Genomic DNA, 20,165 nt, shown 5'->3' with positions numbered 1-20,165 from the left:
AGGACCAAAACCATCTTTCGGAAACTTTTATTGGAAGTGTAAATAATTTTTTTTATTTAGAGCAGAGTCCCATTCGTTTGAATGGAGAGGGCGAGGTTTATGACTTGTACTGCAGCCAGCCACCAGGGGGCGATCAAAGAGCCAGAGGCTTCACTTTTCGAGGCTTATGAGGCACACCCGGTCTATACGCTAGACGAGTTCCGTTCAGCGTCCTTGTACGGCAAAGTGGTTGTCGCCAACAAGTGGTCGGGAGTGTGCTAACGCTTCAGACTCAAATATAACGCGGAAGTATATACGCGGTTGTGAGGTATCTGAAAAAAATTGTTCCACTATAGCGAATAACACGGATTGAAATCATACATTGCACCGATATATTTGTTTTTGATCATCAACGAACACCACAAACCACTCGGTGAGTAGCACAGCTTTAAAAATGAACATTAAGTGTTGTTGTAATGACATGTTTGTGCATGGCCGTTGACTTCCATTCCGAAGAAGTCAAGAGACGCTTCTAAATGAGTCAAAAAGTCAAGACACAACCCATTGCCAAAAATTCAGTCTCCATCACTGTAGTTCATCCAAAACAAACCAGAAATGAGACTCAAAGTGTTAAATACCGGAATTATCCATTAATGAATGAAATGTTTTTAACACAAACCTCTTATAGAAAAAGCTGCGTGATGAAGTGAAACTAAAGAGTTAATAAGAACAAACTTAAGCGCTTACTAGATATGACACACACTACAGAATATTAAGCTTTATATACAAGATAAATTTTTTACATAACGTGCACATATCTGCACAAAATGCAAGACTTAAACGAAAATATGTACTGAGCAGAAAGTTTAACTCCTGACTCCTGATCCAGTCAAAGCACAAGCTTTATAAGATTAAGCATATTTAAGTCTTTTACTATCATTTTAGCGATTACCTGTATCGTATCATCCTCTCACCTGTTCTTAGTCAAGATGTAATGCTCGTGTGTGTATCCCTACATTTTATGTATAAATATGAGATGATATAAGTTAACTTGTGACGGCGCTGTACATTTTTTGCACCTGACTGACTGGATTTTCATCTTACCGAAGCAGGGAACTACACTAACCTTTTCCACTGGTGGCACTTGTGCTACCAACTTTTTCAGTTACTTGCGCAAAATATGATTTGGTCGCACATATTTTTTTCAAGTTATATCAAGGCGCTCTGGATAATAATGAACAATAATGAAACTGTATTGCATACAGATATGCTTTTTATTTTACTTGCCATCTTTTAAAGAGCCAGTAAGATGGCAATTTTAAGCATCCTATCACTATTTATAAGTCCCGGACAACAGGTTTAAATGCATGCAAGGTCAAAAAACACTGTAATTTTCTCAAAATATAAATTTAAAATTACCCCATTTCTCAGAGATCCCCAAACGATTCGTGTGAAGCCGTTCAACGACTCAAGTCTGCCTAAACCCCACCTTTCAGTAGCCTACTCTGCTCTGATTGGTCAACTGACAGAGTGTCTTTGCACAGATCACAGATCAGTCTCACAGACCACATATCGGTGGCACAGACCAACAACAGTGCAACATGTATTGACCTCGTGCTAACATGATTTACTGAGAAGACATTATCAACATCAATACACATCATTCATTATTATTAATCCAAGCAATAACAACGACGATTGAAACTAACATTTTACACTCATTTAAGCATTTATGTAAACTAACCGGGTCATAACAAAACCGTAAATGAGCATGCGCTAGCCGTTTGCTAACGTGACTCTCTGACAGTAAATTAGAAGTTTAAACACACAACATCATTCATCATTAATCCAAACAATACAAACGACGATTGAAACTAACAATTTTACACTCATTTAAGCATTATGTAAACTAACCGGGTCATAGCAAAACCGCTTGCTATCGTGACTCTGACAGTATATAAGTTAGAGTTTAAACAACGATATCATTCATCATTAATTCAAGCAATAAAAACGAATATAGACATTTTACACTCTTTTAAGCATTTATGTAAACTAACCGGGTCATAACAAAACCGTAAATGAGCATGGGTTAGCCGTTTGCTAACGTGACTCTCTGACAGTAAATTAACCGTTTAAACACACAACATCATTCATCATTAATCCAAACAATACAAACGACAATTGAAACTAACAATTTTACACTCATTTAAGCATTATGTAAACTAACCGGGTCATAGCAAAACCGCTTGCTATCGTGACTCTGACAGTATATAAGTTAGAGTTTAAACAACGATATCATTCATCATTAATCCAAGCAATAAAAACGAATATAGACATTTTACACTCTTTTAAGCATTTATGTAAACTAACCGGGTCATAACAAAACCGTAAATGAGCATGCGTTAGCCGTTTGCTAACGTGACTCTCTGACAGTAAATTAGAAGTTTAAACACACAACATCATTCATCATTAATCCAAACAATACAAACGACGATTGAAACTAACAATTTTACACTCATTTAAGCATTATGTAAACTAACCGGGTCATAGCAAAACCGCTTGCTATCGTGACTCTGACAGTATATAAGTTAGAGTTTAAACAACGATATCATTCATCATTAATCCAAGCAATAAAAACGAATATAGACATTTAACACTCTTTTAAGCAAGTATGTAGCTATAATCATACTTACAGTTTGTGGTTAGGAGACGCATGTTGTTCCAAATAAAGTGGGTACTGAACCATCTTTCATTGCCAAACGTCTAAATCCCTCCGATAAAAATTTATTTTAACCACTGATTCTTCACAGCCAGACACGTTTAGTATATTCCTCCTTGAAAAGTCTCCTTTGGTAGTGAAAACAACACAAGCTGAAAACACAGCATGAGCTGATGTTTACACTCACACACAAACTAGCTGTGGGCGGGTCATAGTTTTCGTTTCTCCCGGGCAAGGCTGTAGGCGGAGATTAGTATCTCATGTGACGTGGATAAGTTCGTGTGACATGGATAATATCAGGAAGAAGACTCACTCCCTATAACGACTCGTTTCAGCGATTCAGAGTCGATTCCCTACTTTAGAAGCCAATAACTTTATTAATCGTGCACTTTTTGGTTTAACTACTTTAAACGTTGTTTAGATTGATGGACAGCTACATGACACACTGCAATAAAGGTAAGTTTCGATTTTGGATCTGTGTGGCTCTTTAAACCACATACCTTCTTGTTTTCTTAAACGTTGCAGTGTTTCCCACAGATCTGAAATTTACTTGTGGTGGTAGCCGGTCATTACCCACTGACAAATAATGGTCTACTATACATGTGACGAAGAACTAATAATGTGTGACACAACACAATACAATACTGATTTATTGAAAATTAATATTTATTTCACATTATATTTCATTAATCTAACCACCCCAAACTTTCTTTGCCATTGACAAAGCTGACACTGTTTGTCAAAGAACCACGAAAACACTTACTGTTTTTGCACTGATATATGAAGCAATTAGACCCCTTTTATCAAACTCAATATAATACAATACTATGTATAGTATATTAATAGACAGTGCAGGTCTATAGATTATAAATGTGTCTGATGTTATGATGGTTATAATTTCTATTAGATGGGCACTTTTACTGCTTATGTTCTATCTTTCTATTTCTCTCTTGCCGACTAAAAAAGCTTAATCCACTCATTATTTCAGATTTAAAAGTCTACTTGCTGTCCCGATGACAGACTTTACATTGCTTTGCGTTTTTTATATCCCGGGTCAGCTTAAGCTTTGCTCGTTTCAGTGCAATATGGGCTTGACATTAGCACTGCTTTTTGCTACAATCTCTGTGCAAACTTTTTAAATTTGGATATGGTTTTAGAAAAGATGTGGTTAATTAATAATAAGATTATTTAAAAAAATGTGATAAAGAAAATGCAGCGCATGGTCGTAACAAGAACCATCGCCATAGAAACCGGAGGCACGCTAAAACTGCACTCGAGCTTTAGCGCGGTAGCGCTCATGGCCGTTGTCCGATCGACTCGGGTTATACACACAATATTAATCAGACTTGGGACCCAAAGGAATTAAACTAGGTCCTAACCGGACCCGACTGACCATTTAAAATATAAACCCGGAACCATGCGGGTCCCGCATCCTCAGTGAAGAAAGACCTCTGCTCAAGTTCAGAAACATGGAAGACACTGAGCTTGCTTCGCGTCGCACCAAATTCATTGAGAAACAGAGAGCACGCGAACACACACTCATAGGGAGAGACACGACGTGCTTTCACGCAAAATGAAGCCAACGTGTTGAAGGCTCAGAGCACGTTATAAAACGCATTCTTAAAATCCACATTTCTGTTTTAATAAATGCTCATAGTAAATCATAGCATATTGTCTAAAACATTAGGTAGCACATTTGCGACCCATTTAAAATTACGGTCGCAATGGCAGTTCAAAAGGTCGCATATGCAACCATTTTGGTCGCAGTGTAGTTCCCTGCGAAGTGAATCCAAAAATTACTGCCTCAGTGATGTAAGGTGATTTTGGCTTCACAGCGTTGTGCGGAATGGCAGGGTTGGTGTGGCACGGGTGCACTTTAGCAGCAGACTTATTGGTTTGCTTTAGAATTATACATGGTACTGATGTCTTACGCCGGTCTGCGCAGCTCAACAAGACGTCAAATGCGCACCCAGTCTTTACCACCACAGATCCTTGTAATGCTAACCAGATATCCAAATGCCACCATAACCATAGAAAATATAACTTGACAAAGAGAGGAGTGACGTGCACACTATTTGGCTCATAGAAGACCACTCATGCTGCGCTCGCATTAATGGCATCAGTTTTAAGAAGGTCATGACGGTGTTGCTCTTGTTCTTTTTTGTCCACCAATCAAGTGACTTGTTATAAGGAGTAAAACATGAACACATAAATAAATTAGTAAACTACTCCCCTGCCCCACGATACTATCGTGTATCGCCGATCTCACAGGCTGACGATAGGACGATCTCAAAATGGGGCATATCGCCCAAAAATAATTGTATTGTATGTCAAGGTGAATATTTTCTTTGGCTCGCCATCACAAAAGAAACAAACGGAACTACAAAATAATACATAAAAACAAAGACCAATTTTCCTTATGCTCAAGCTGTTCTTGAGCAACACTGTACTTCTATTTTTTCTGACTAGAGACCCTTTTTTCACTTACAAAATAAACAAAATGGGTAGTAAATACCATTTAATTTAAGTTAAAAGTTAATTTTCCTCTATTTATGATAACATGCTTACCTCAGTTATACCTTTGTCATCTCGCTGTATGGAGACCGTACCCTCAAAATAGTTGTCTCTATTTGCATGGAATGTGCCCTGAAGGAATATACCATTCTTAATGCCAGCCTGGATCCTGGATAATGGCAGGTGCTCTGAAAACAGCGACTTACTGCCAGTGATGTCATTCTAAAGAGAACCAATAAAGAGAAATCATAACATAACAAAACAAGCAAATGTACAAAACATGATGTACAATCAAAAGCTACTCACTTGATCATCAGATGTTAATGCCAGTCTGTCCACAAGCTCAGGGTGGCCAATCAAGCTTTTGACGTACTCCTCACCTACATAAATAATCAAATATATAACAGATATCAAGAATGTTATTTTCTATGAATCTACAGCAATATTCTCTCATACAGAATAAATACTTGAATTTAAAAATGACTTTACATGACATCAAAGGCAAAAATTAAAGAGGCTAGGTAGTTGGTTCTTACATTTGTACACTAGTAAACCATGCTGCTCTGCTTTTTCTTTGTTGGCACAATCATTGGTCAGCATAACCACTTTTAGGGTGCCATCATGGGTTGCTTTGGCAAGGTGGTCTGTGTACCATGTAGTAGCAACACGAATGGCTCGATCATTGCGATCGTTAGCGCTCTCTCCTTGCTCGCGATCAATAAAGGTACCCCTTGAAAGAGAAATAATATGAGCCATATTCATCATCCTAACAATAACAAAGGGCTTGAGATGTCATATTAGGGCTGGACAATAATTCAATATCAATATATGTTGCGGTATATATTTTATCAATAACGGTGATATGGCTTCTAAACACATTTCCGATATTTCGACATGTATTACAGCGTCATGTGGCCGTTCGCATGTCACGTCTAAAAACACACCGGTTAAACGCCGGTCAATGCGCTTCTTCCTTCAGAGGGCGCGGCGTCTTTCGCAGCTAAGCAACCATGAGCCGCGCATTCCGGAAAACGTAATGCCTGATCGTATTTAAATCACTCATCTGTGCCTCGCGTCAAATCATATCATTGTTATTATGAGATCAATGAATCTGGTGTTCGCCCAAAGAAGAAATGTCACTCAGAATACGAGAAGGAGGTGCGGGGTTAGTTTGGTCAAGTCACAGCTTCCAATTGTGACACCATATAGGGAGGGAGAAGAGGAGACGTAAAACACAAACTGAACTACGGATGAGAAAAATCAGGTTCACATGTTAAAAAAGGGGGGAAGAAACGTGCAATAGATAAAAGTATGTAGGCAGCTATTTGTCTCGTTATGAGTATATGATGTAGCATGCTAGTATCTAATATATGATTATGTAGCTTGCTATGCAATTACAAATAGAGCTTTGATATAAATGTTTCTGACCAATTATCTATGTAGGCTATCATTAAATAGCCTACTACCATTCAAAAGTTTTAGGGTCACTTTTACCTAGGCTATTTAATTATATTTTTCCACATGTTACTATAATAGTAAATTGATCAAAATTATGGAACTATGAAAGTTAATACTGTGACTAAAGAATGTGTTATTAAAATGATCCATTAGTTGAAACCCCTGCATTACAGCATTTATCACTGACTGACATTCAGATGAACCTTATTAATATTAAAGGTGAGCCCTAAAGTCTGATTATTTGACAGTGAGTTTACATTTAATTTTGTATGAAGGCTAAATACAAATAAAAATCAATTTAGTTATACCATTTTTATTTTTGTAAATATTATATAGTTTTATAGGAGAATACTTCATAGACTTGGTCAATTCATTTGTTTAGAAGTTTGTATGTACAGACATTAGTTTTGGGTATTCTTTGCAGTTTACTTCAAGGCTTTTTATAACATTCATATCGTTATCGTTTTTTTTGTTTAATCGTATCGACCGAAATTTAGAAGTATACAGACGATAAAAATTTTGGCCATATCGTCCAGCCCTATGTTATATGAAAACAAACCAAGTCAGTTTATAAATATGACTGCTATGCTAAGATGAAGTTGTTTATGTGTTACCTGTGATGCTCATTGGTAAAGGTGTAGAAATGCTTTTCCTTGTCATGAATAACATCCTTGATTCTTTTATAGACTGGGGCGCTCCTGTGTCTCACCTCTTGTAAAACTGTCTGAAGGATGATGACATTTCTAATCAGAGGGTCTTCAAGGATCTCAATCTGTAAATAAATGAGTACCATGTCAGTTCATTACCATTTTACAAATAAATGTAGTCCAAAGTGAAATAAATTAAGCTATTGCAAAAGCTATTTCTGTGTAACCATCTGGAGGTAAGGATCGTTTCTCAATTCCTGGATCAACCCTTTTTGGAAAGCAAACTCAGGGCTCCAGACTGCGACCAAATTGTCACATTTTGTGACCATATTTTCTGCAGGTGTTCTTTTTTTAGCTATCGCATTAGTGCCACTACAAAACTGATAAGTACAAACTTTTATTTTAATATTTGATATTTAGAAATGTATTATTGCGCAAATGATTATGTATGGAGCATCAAGTCACTCTCCCTTGACTGAAACAGGAAATTGCTAGGAGGCTGTTTACACTTGGCATTAACATGCGTTTTCATTGATCGGATCACAAGTGGACGATGTTAATGCCAGGTGTAAACGGGGTTCAAAACGTTTTAAGCTCGTCCACTTTCGACCACTTTTAACCACATTTAAAGGTAGACGAAACCCCTTTCAATCGGATTGCTTTTGTAGTGTAAACGCACATGTGGTTGAATGTGTTCGAACAGTCACACGCGAACGCCTTACCTCCGCCCATTTATCTAATCTGAGGTACTAAACACAAGTTTTACGTCTTTTCTGACTCCTGGCGTGAACGCAAGGTGAACAGCGCCATTTTTAGCCTTTCATTGATAAAACTACTGCGGGTGATCTCCGTAGTTTCGTTTTGAAAGCGTGTGAAAGTTGCGCGATCCTATTTCATCAATTGCGCTGAAAATTCAGAGAAAGCTCTAACATATAAACGTACAAAACACTGTGCAGCATGTTTACTTGCTAAACAAGCAGCGGACTCTGACTTAATATTAGTTCGCGTCCATATAAACTCATAATTACTCCCGCTCGCGTTTTAATGACAGCAGAGAGACTCGCCCACCGTCTCACAGACCACCCCCTCACAGTTTTCAGGACAGAAGCCGTCAAAAGTGGACAAAAGAGACGGATTTAAATACCAGGTGTAAACGTGATGTGTTTCTCTCATCCACTTGTGATCTGATCGATGAAAACACATATTAAAGGTGACAAAGAATGATTGAACGGGGTATTTATCCTTGTTCTGTGATGTGACATGTGGACAAAAACATTTTTGTTTGGGTCTGTAATGCCTTAGAAGCTTCCTAAAAACCTCTCTCAAATAGCTCTATTAGGGTGGGGGATTTTAAACAAGTGGTTTGGCACCTATTTGGCTTCCCATACTGGCTTAATTACTTTCAATCTCATTACTGTTTGACTTTGCTGCCACTCAAAAAATGTAGCCAATTATTTTAAAGTGGATGGGCAGTGAGATGCCTGTGATGTCATAAGCATCAGTTTTTCAGATTGGGCCGTTTTCTGTATGACTTTCTAAAAGAGGAATTTCTATGAGACTGAGATGATTAGCATGTCTAGCTCTTTTTGTATGTTCATGAATGCGGGTAGACTACCATTATTCAATAAAGACAAGGTAAAAATGGTTTTTCATTCTCTGTCCCCTTTAATACCAAGTGTAAACAGCCCCTAGAACTCAGGCAGACAGTTCCTGTTCCATACATGTGCTCCTAAATAAAAAAAATTATAAAAGTTGATTATACCATGGTCTGTTTAAATACTTGATTCTGATTGGCTGGAAGGTGTGCATTAAAACGTCTCGGTTACTATCGTAACCTCGGTTCTCTCAGAGACGGGAACGAGACATTGTGTCCGCTGACGCTATGGGAACTCCTTCCTCTTCCGGTTTCTCTGAAGCTTTTATTGAACAACGCCAGTGTACTGGCCAATGCCGCCCATGACATCCTTATAGGGACGGGACTTTCGCTACTATATAGCCTGTTTAGGCGGCAAAATATTCAGATCCGCTCTACTGTTAGTTCAATTGAAAGAATCTGAGCAGTGACACGGCGGCTTACGCAATGTCTCGTTCCCGTCTCTCAGGGAACTGAGGTTACGATAGTAACCGAGACGTTCGCTTTCGAGAGCGGTCACTCGACATTGCGTCCACTGACGCTATGGGGGATGTATTCAAACACGCCATGAGAACAGCGAAGAGCAGCTCCAGTGAAGCTTACTCAAGTCCGTGCGCTGCAATGCTTAGCTGAGTCGGTGCACAATCCCCGCCCAGTCTGTGTAAGCCAACGCACAGTACATTGGATGCCTGAGTCTCTAGGGACTTAATCAAAAGCTCATTCAGAACAGAATGCATACAGTCACAGGCTGCATGTAGGTCTTATTACAGCCCTACAGCAGATAAGCAACCTGTAACATTACAACAGCAATGGCTAGGCCGACCCAACGTAGGCGGTAGCAAGCATATCCACGCAGAGTATTTGCTGGTATAAACATATGATGCACGATGACCAAGATAGCTAACGTGAAAGTACAAGGAAGAAGCGAAAACGCGGCTCCATATTAATACATCAGCAGTAATACAGCTGTACTGGCAATCCAGTACAAACTATGAATAGGCGTCGGATAGTGTGACTGCCGAATTAGAATAACACCGCTATGCCAGTGTGGCAGTAATGTGCTGCCCTCATTAGCACCTAATGATCCAGTGAACCCAGCTGGATCCCAGCAGCTGACTGCTTAGGTGGAGCAGGGAAATTTCTTAGAATGAGCTGGGCAGGTCACAGCAATCGTTAACGAATGCCACATTCCATCTCTGAAGCATAAAGAGTTGCTCTAGCAGTAATGTCAGAGCGGAGTGCTTAGATAAATGTATAACACCCCTACCGGGCACAGCTCACATCAGCTAGATGGGAAGGTAGAATGCAACAGTCTATGCTCTAACCAGTGTTGTTTTTGGCGGCCTGTTTTAATTTTAGTTTTAGTCTAGTCTTTGTGTCAAGCTGACATTTTAGTTTTTATTAGTTTTAGTCAGTTCATACTCTTTTTAGTCTAGTCAGGTTTTAGTCGACTAAAAGTCTGGGCATTTTGGTCTTATTTTAGTCAGAATTATCCTTGACTATTTTTGTCTAGTTTTAGTCGACGAAAACTGGTTACATTTTTAGTCTAGTTTTAGTCAATGAAAATTGTATTTTAGTCTCTTTTTAGTAATGCAATTCTATTGAACCCAGTCAATATAGTATAAGTACCTAGCAGTAGTATAGACAAAACCAAAATTTTCTTTTAGCCAAACCCATTAAAAAAAGTTATCATTATATTATACCTTATAGATATAAGAATACATTCATTTCAGACATGGAAGATGCTCTGATTGGAATTTACTTGATTTGAAGATATATATTTTACTTAATTTTATTTTATTATTTATAATTTTATTTTTTCTGTTGCATCTCCATGGCAACAATTGTATTTTATAACAACAAACCGGGGTCGCTGTCATGAAACACTTTACGATTACCTTTACCTAAGAGAACCATTTAAGGGATTATATGCAAAACACTTTAATTATTCTCTTACACTAGTTAAGGGGAATTTACCCCTTAAGTGTCATACTTAAGGGAAAAACTTAAGGTGCTTTATGCAACCGGGCCCTGGTCCTGGAGGGCCAGTGTCTCTGCAGAGTTTAGCTCCTACCCCAGGGGTCTTCAACTACTCTTCTTCGGGGGCCAGATTTTAAAATTGTAAATATGACGAGGGCCAGCCAAACTTTTACCCATATTTTTTACTTTTACCATATATATGTGTGTGTTGTTTTTGTTACTTTTGTTATAGTATATAAAAAACATATTAAAAAGCATGCATTTTCAAAACAAATGCACACTTCTTGTATCCGGTGTGTTGCCTTTTAATTACTGAAAACTCATATTTTCTTTATTAATATTTAGAAACAATTGCAACATGTAAGAGTCAAATGTTAATAGTAAAAGTGTAAAAGATTAACACTCTTAAACATATTTTGTTTATAACTGTTTAACTTTCAGTAATTGTGACATGTCAAGTATTCACAACATATAGCCACTCCTAATGACTAAAATTGCACTACATGTTTTCTTTTTTTATATTTTATAGATATATAGGCTAAACAGCCTTTCCGTTGTACATTACAGATATAACTGTTGGGAGTTCGCCCCCTAGTGGCAGTCGTAATGAAATTGTAGTTTAATCGTAAATCTGTCATGGGAGAGAACCTTTAATCTACGAATATATTTATAGTTAATAATTTACTTACCAGTAATCAATTGTTTTTAAAGTATTCAAGTGTTACTGATAAAGTGAAACAAAAAAAGTAATAATTTTTACTTTGCACACAGTTTTGATTGGAACACACTGAAATACATCACTTCCGGTCGCCGGGTCACATGCGGTGAAGCCGCATAAGTTTATTTTCTTTAACGCATCCAAAAGCTCGAATTGGATCAGATAATAAAGCACCCACAGATGGTTGGCAGCCCCTTTCTGACTCACTTTCTGTGTTTTTGGCTGTCATTTGTCATGTACAGTGGAAAGGTAAAAGTAACCACGCTGAATTAAAATCAGACTATAGTCGTTTCTCAATCCGAAGGCTGCAGCCTCCGGAGGTCGCATTTCCAGGCTGCATACGTCATTAAGTCTTATTTCAGAATTTTAACAAGTATAAAGTTGACTATTATTCTTAGTTAATCGTAAATTGTTGTAATATGCTTATGATTTGTGAATGTAATGCTCAGTTAACTTAAACTTGATGACATACAGTATGCAGTTTGCATATGCGACCTCCGGAGGCTGCAGCCTTCCGATTGAGAAACTGCCAAAGGTGCCAGTTGACTAGCCCTGTCCTACCCTAATCAAGCACACCTGAAGCAGCTAAGTAAGGAGCTTCAGGTGTGTTTGATTAGGGTTGGAGCTAAACTCTGCAGAGACACCGGCCCTCCAGGACCAGGATTGGTGACCACTGGTCTACATAATCAAAACAGAGTAGTCTAAGCAGAAACACACACACAGGGCCACTGCTGGTCAGATGGGTGCCATAAGCTGACTTTTACGGTGGTGTCACCTTTAGTTAAAAAACTACAACAAAATCACAACTATAGTAGGCTATGTGTGAGAATAGCACTTTATTAAAATGCTATAGCACTTTATTAAAATGCTATTGTTATCATTTATAATTGTATTTTGACAGCAACACAAACTACAATTATACAAATATGCAATATAGTATATCTGTATTTGTGTAGCTAATGGCACTATAATGTGACAAAGCTAATTTTACGTGTCAGTATAAATCCAAGCAATTTGGGAGAATTACTAAATATCTTTCTTGTAAGTAAATTAAAAGCCAGCTTTAAAAAAACATCAGATGTCTATTAACAAAAGCAAAAGTTTGTATGTATGGTTATGTTCTTAATAAAACAGCTGTTTGATTGATTTAACACTCAAGCATTCAGTTAAGCAAGTTTAGTTAATTCAAATAATAAATAAGGACACAGACCCTTGTTGGTAGCATATAAGTTATAAAACAATGTCTTTAGCATATATATATTTACCATGCTTCAAAAAACAACGCAGCACATGTCATTTAAACGACTGAAGATGCAAACTGGTACATTGTTATATTATTTAAATCACACAGATGAGTTCGCGGTGGCAGCAGTCAACGCTATACATATTAACAGCCTTGTGAACTCACCTGAAAACGATGCACGGGTTTCATTTTGGACTTTTCGTTTCCATTTGAAGACTTGATGCGGCGGTGTATTCGCGGGCGCAGCTGGCCATCAAACGTGACGTGTCGCGTGTTACTGCGCAAACGGATTGCGTATGATATCAAAGCATCGCGAGAACAGACTACTCTGCATGCTTTCTAATCGCTCTCGCGGTACGTTTACATATTTTTGCGGATCGATTTGCAGAGCGCCATTGAACACACATGATAATTTGAAGTCAGGTGGCGGGGTGCCAGGAGATGGCTAGACGAAATAACGTTATAACATTTCGTCTCGTCTCGTTTTGGTCAACGAAAATGAAGACACATTTTAGCATAGTTTTTATTTAGTAAACCACTTTTAGTCTCGTTTTTATTCGTCAACAATATGGTATTATACATTTTATTATAGTTTTCGTCACATGACCAGCATTTACGTTGCGTCTCGTCTCGTTTTCGTCACGTGATAAAGGTTCGTTGACGAGGATATTTTGTCATACTTTTCGTTGACGAAAGCAACACTAGCTCTAACTGCGCTGAGGGTGGTTTTGGCACATAGTCCCTTAAGGGCATATACAGCCCATGACGGCACTAAAATAGGCAAATGATTGGCCACTTCTCTAACTTAAGAGAATTAATTGTGCCTGGCCACTGGGCGCCCAAGGCACCAGCATGAAATGCAGCGATAGCTGCATGAAAACCCTTGGGGTAGACAGCCCACTTCTCCTTCATCTGCTCACAGCTGCAAAGATAGAACGTTCGACACGTGACAGGTCACCGGGTCATAGTCATTGCTTCACACCGTCACAGCCGCTACGTAAAGAGGGCGTCTTGTAGAAAGGGCTCGCTGTCCTTACTGATTTTGCGTGTAAAAGCAGCAAAACCAAATTGGGGCAACACGTAACCGCTGGCACTTGGCCGAGCACAACGTGTTTCATACAAAGCGCAACTGGGATAAGGACAAAGCTTACACTTTCCACCATCATGTACTGATTCATCTGTCCAAACCAATCTCAAACAGTCTAAGTCCTTAACAGCCCTTAAGTCTGTGTCGCATTTGCGGCAGCCAGGACATGAGCTGCTTAATGAAGAGCAGGCGCAAATTGCTGTCTGGTACAGTAGGTGGTGCGCTGTGAACTTGTAAGCCAATCGGTCAACCACAGAGGCGTTCGTCACCAGCACAGCAGTGTCTCGGGTGGAATATCTCAGAGCAGACTCATATCCAGAGTGCTCCTGATATTTGCACCTGTCGGGTGCCAGTTACATATTGTGTGCTTTGAAGCAAGGTTGCCATTTAATAGAGGTTGTCAACGGCTGTACAGTGGTGTTGCAAACTCTGTATGTACATATACATATATATATATATATATATACACATATGCAATGCAGTACATACAGAGTTTGCAACACCACTGTACAGCCGTTGACACACACACACACACACACACACACACACACACACACACACACACACACACACACATACATACATACATACATATACACACACACACACACACACACACACACACACACACACACACACACACACACACACACACACACACACACATATATACACACACACACACACATATATATATATATATATAATAGCTAGGCGTGTAGGATGCTATTAGTAATGGTTAAATATATGTGTGTGTGTGTGAAATATATATATATATATATATATATATATATATATATATATATATATATATATATATATATATATATATAGTGCAATGCATAGTGCAATGTTTCCACCAATCGGGGGCTTGCGAGATGCATTGTGCACTGCTTAGTGTGTGTGTGTCGAGACGGATCGCTGTGTGGAGCGAGCGGCCACACTCAACACACTTCGTTATACTCAGTCTGTCCCCATTGCTCTGCCGCTCGTGTGTAACGGATGCATTTAGTGAGCGGGGTTGAGCGTTGTGCATTGCATTTGAAGACGGATGGCTATGCGGTGCGAAGGATCACACCCGACATTATCTTGCCCCCTTTTTCTTTGCAGCGCGTCTTTAACGGGCACATTAAGAGTATGGCTGCGCGCTGAGTTTCCTCCATAAGAGCTGTATATTGCTATATAAATGGTCTCCATTGGCACATAGTTGAAAGAGAACAAGTGCAGAGGGTAAATATACAGGGCACAGAAATATGTTGGGCTGATTGTCAGCTCGCTGCCCGTCAGCGGCCATTGGACACAACATGTGAAAGCATTAAGCATAGCCAACACAGATTCCCGTCGTCACCCGAAACAGATGGGGGGCATGAATGTGTGTGTGATGCGGTACCACCACTGATCATACGAAGAGCAATGAATGTAACCTGGATCACAGGCACAAGTATAACTCTCTGTATACGTAATGGTTCTTCTTGTGTAATTTTTTGCGACAACTTAGACACTTTAATGGTGTATTGCTGCCCCCTTTAGTACGTCTTAAGAATAGCAGGTCCATGTGTACGTATGACCCTACGCAAAACAGCTTGCGTAGTGACGTGGCCGAAATGCGCGCGTAGCCGCGCCCACGGCGGGGAATGTCACACGGTAGAGCCTGAGTCAAGCACTTATGTTATGGTAGGCCAGCCGCTGTGCTAGTGGCCGAAACGTGCAAATCAGCTAGAGCGCACTGTATCACACAAAGTAGACGGTAAGGAAATAACCTTAACGTTACATCCACACAAGTGTGACAGACGGCCATGTCGCAGTAGTATAGGTGAAGGTCTTATGAAAGGAGCCGTCTGGGCGCTGTGCTCGCACGCGACCGGTCCCGAAGGGGGTCTGTTCATGTTAGCAGTGGCCGAAGTGCGTTAAATTACAAGGCAGATGCCAGGGTGGGGGTCTGTTAATGTAAGGGGAGCGGCCGAAGCGCGCTATAGGTACAGGACAAACACATATGAGAGGGTATTTGCAACGGTGAATGTATTGTGCACACTGTGGCATATGCCACACTGCGTAGGTGGGGAAAGGAAGCCTTGTGGCTTTCACATGTCCGTAATCTCGGAATACCCCGGGGGTATCAGGTAGGGTTGCCGCGGTGACGTAATTTTCCCACCGGTTAATCGGCGCGTCACAAACTCGGTGATCCCGGTATCACCGAGTGGGAGGGGCTTATAAATGCGCATGCAGACGTGCACATTTTACTTTCACTTTTGAATTACGCAACTGTTTAAATGCAGCGCTTGCGTAAGCTGCGTTAAATCGCCTATGAATTTGCGTGCAATGCGAGTGCAACAGCTGGTTTACTTAAAGCAACACCAAAGAGTTTTTTTTTACCTTAAAATAACGTTTCCAAAAAAGTTTCAGTGGTTCATCCACTCAAAACAGGGTGAATGGCACTTTCACATTCTCTTTGCAGCCCTCTATTGGCCAAAACCGCACCAAAGAAGTTTCCAACCGTCGGGTAGTGGTCCTGTAGTTCCAGGAAAACTACAAAAACTTGCTTTACGGCAGACCTACAATCCAAGTGCTAATGAACAATTACGCTTCTAACCTGTAGGGTGAGCAAAGAGCAAAAACTCTTTAGTGTTGCTTTAAGTGCTTGAGTCAATGTACGCAGGTACAATGAACCCGCCAGTCCCAAGCAGAGCAACCGGCTACTTCTCCATAAAAGCGCTGCTTGAATGATGGGTTTAATATTTTTCTTGATGAAAAACACAACAACAAAACGATCTCGCTTATATTAAACATCATATATGATTACTATAACAAAAACGAGTAAGCACGCGGCTTCTGTCATCATCTGGTCAGTCAGCTCGCCTTGCAAACTCTGACAGAAATAAATGAAATCTGACACCTGCTGCTCTGTGACGTGACGCGCGTTCAGCTCCGCTGAATTCAGACAACAGACACATTCAGTTGTAAGTGTTTGCTCTCTCTAATGAAACTAATTGATTTAATTACACGAAAATATCAAAACGACGGTAAAAGAAGGTGTCGCGGTGGGCAAGTGATATAATCGGTGAGAGGCTGAAGCACCGGTTATCACCGTTTCACCGACTATCGCGGCAAGCCTAGTATGAGGCTAATAGGGCGGGCGTAACGCTACCGTGGAAGGCACGCGACTTTCTCCTCAGTTTGGCAGCATTGCCACCAACGGCGCGCTGGCGGCGGTGGTTCGCTGCTGAGAACGCAGTTATTCGATATATCTGGAGTCCATAAGATACACGGTTCTTCACTCGAGGAGCAAAGCTCTAAATCCTTGTAAAATTCTGCCGGCACGCGTGTAAGGGACGCGGTCCTTGCGTCCCTCACAAGTGCAACGATCTACGGCAAGACGCTTCAGTCACGGTGAAGAGAAAGAATTTGAGTATTTTGCCGCCTAAACAGGCTATATAGTAGCGGAAGTCCCGCCCCTATAAGGCTGTCATGGGCGGCATTGGCCAGTACACTGGCGTTGTTCAATAAAAGCTTCAGAGAAACCGGAAGAGGGAGGAGTTCCCATAGCGTCAGCGGACGCAATGTCGAGTGACCGCTCTTGAAAGGGAACCGTTTAATGCACAGTTAGTTCCAGTCAGTTTGATTACAGTTAGAAATTAATCCGCTACCATAAACATTGGTAACCATAGTAACACAGTTACACTTGCAGAGAGAGCGAGCGAGAGACGTTAGTGCGTCTCTCTTTAAAGTGCGTCTCTCTCTCTCTCTCTCTCTCTGGCTGCGTTTACATTTTGCATTAACATGTGATCTCGGTGATCCGTTCACGCAGATCCAATCATCCGCATATCTGGACACGGCGCGTTTACATGTGTCACATAAATGTGGCTTCTGTATCTGGATGTGTGATCGGATCCCGTTCAGGGAGACGCGCTGGGTGAATAGCTGTCAATCACGGATGGCTACAGCTGTCTTTAGCCACATGATAGGGTTGTCAAGGTAACCGCAATCCCGTATTGTACTGTGTTACTGAGAAGCAAACAGCAAAGAATAACTAGAAAAACCCAAAAACTGTGATGTTTTTATCTTTAAAGGCTTTATCTTTGTTTATCTGCAACGTCCGCGCCAGGATTCACATTTCAGTCGATGTAACGTTACCTGAACTTGACTTTCACCCGCATGCTTTTCATCAACAACAAAATCCGTGTAAATCATTAGGATGACCATCCCGACTTTTTAGTCTGCCTGAATTTATACGTTTTTGATTTATGATTTACGAATATGATTTAACTAAAACAGCTAACAATTTCCTAAATTTACTGTTCATGTCTCCCTCTATAGTGCGTATAGTAATGTAATTTACAAACACATTTATAAGTAACTTACTTTGTATAAAACCAACATTGAATAAATGTATTTAGTTAATGTTATTATGGTTTGTACGTGTTTTCAAGTAACTAAAAATTTGTTAAATGAGATAGAAACTGCTGACTGAATATATTCAATTCCAGAGGCGGACAGAGTACACAGCTTCATTACTTGAGTAAGAGTACAGATACCACTTGCTAAATTTTACTCAATTACAAGTAAAAGTACTACAGTCAGATGTCTACTCAAGTAAAAGTAAAAAGTACTCGTTTTTAAAAGTACTTGAGTATCAAGAGTACAAGAGTAAATTTTTAAATATTGCATTAGTACTGCCACAGTGCAAGTTGAACCATGTGAGATGATTGACAGCTGTAGCTACAGCAAGTCATAGAGGTCTGAGGTCAAATCTGACACAAATCAGGAAGAGGAGACACACATATCGCTTCGTTCACTCTTTGAGCTCTTCAGATCGCATAATTCAGTAGGAAATAAATAGAAATGTTATTCTGTATGACTAAATATTTTACTAACATGTGACACTTAATCATGTTAAGTGTCTTAATCACTTAATCAAACATCAATTTCTATTCAAAATAACGAACATTACAGATTATTTATTTTGCACTCCTGGCATAAATTAACACATTTATGTCACTGCAAACTAGTTTAATCATAAACAGTGGTCAAATGTCGAAGCTGAAGTCTTGTGATGCTGAGTTTGTCCAGATCAAGTAAGAGTGTGATGTTTTGACGAGTAATTAATCTTGAACAACACTAATCCGGGATCACCAGTGATCCCTGCCGCTCAAGGGGTTGAATTTTTGTAGGCGGTGATGAAGTTTTGGTAAACACAGCAAACACTTTAAGTGAAAACTATCATTAACTTGAAATTTGAAATAGTCTGGCGAGGTGGGACCATGGGTTGGCACATTCTGGGATGGACCTGCTGCGTCTTCATACATTGTTTCGTCCGTGGTTTTGTCTCTTATCTAAATCTGACTATGGTGACTTTGACAGAAAGCTGAAGACGATTGCTGATAGGCTGTCCCAATCAGTGGCGCATGCACAATCCAATCACGTTTGAGAAAAGGGAAACAACAAATTGAGGGTACTTATGGTTATGGATAGAAATGTAGTGGAGTAAAGAGTACAATATTTGCCTCTCAAATGTACTTGAGTAAAGTCATGAGTACTCCTCAAAAATGATACTCAAGTAAAGTACAGATCCCTCAAAATTGTACTTAAGTACTGTTCTCAAGTAAATGTACTCCGTTACTGTCCGGCTCTGTTCAATTCTGCCATTAAATATTAAATCACTCCATAAATAGTGGAAACATGTTAAACATATGACTGAATAAGTTACATACACTCAGCAGTGTTAAAATGCGTTTGTATATCGATTTATTTCAAGATACGTTTAAGCTAGCTAGCATTTCTCCACAAATATAACTGCGTCTCTTGCCTGCGCTCCATGACATAACGGTTTATTATTTATTTTTTATTTATATTTTATAGCTGTCAGTGAGAGAAGATGATAGTGGGCGGGGTTTTGTGTGACGTTGGCCTGCAAATGCAGATACGATGGCTGGATTGCGTTTACATTACACTGAGATCCGATCACAAAGCGTCCTCGACTACCTCTGCATCAGGACACACAGATCGGATAACATTCCGAACACAAACGCGTTTACACTTGTCTTTTCAATGTGTATGTGGAGAACATCCGGATACAGGTCGCATGTTAATGCAAAGTGTAAACGCAGCCTCTCTTTCTCTCTTTTAAAACATCGCTTCGAAATTTCCAACTGTTTGTTTTTGGTTTCATTTAATGTAATGCATTTCAATA

The 20,165-nt window shown here is 39.7% G+C and overlaps 1 protein-coding gene across 1 annotated transcript in view; it reads right to left on the bottom strand.

Annotated features, from left to right (window-relative positions):
* Positions 1–20,165, bottom strand: part of dis3 (DIS3 exosome endoribonuclease and 3'-5' exoribonuclease) — a 250,698-nt gene that overhangs the window by 197,104 nt on the left and 33,429 nt on the right. The window contains exons 2-5 of the mRNA XM_065254845.2: positions 7,285–7,442; positions 5,749–5,942; positions 5,519–5,592; positions 5,267–5,434 (exon numbers count right to left, since the gene is read on the bottom strand). Coding sequence (XP_065110917.1) covers positions 5,267–5,434; positions 5,519–5,592; positions 5,749–5,942; positions 7,285–7,442 — 594 coding nt within the window. The remainder of the gene's footprint in view (positions 1–5,266; positions 5,435–5,518; positions 5,593–5,748; positions 5,943–7,284; positions 7,443–20,165) is intronic.

This window comes from Paramisgurnus dabryanus, chromosome 4, assembly GCF_030506205.2.
Source record: "Paramisgurnus dabryanus chromosome 4, PD_genome_1.1, whole genome shotgun sequence".
NCBI classification, from domain to species: domain Eukaryota; kingdom Metazoa; phylum Chordata; class Actinopteri; order Cypriniformes; family Cobitidae; genus Paramisgurnus; species Paramisgurnus dabryanus.
This window is presented reverse-complemented; position numbering and strand designations above follow the sequence as displayed.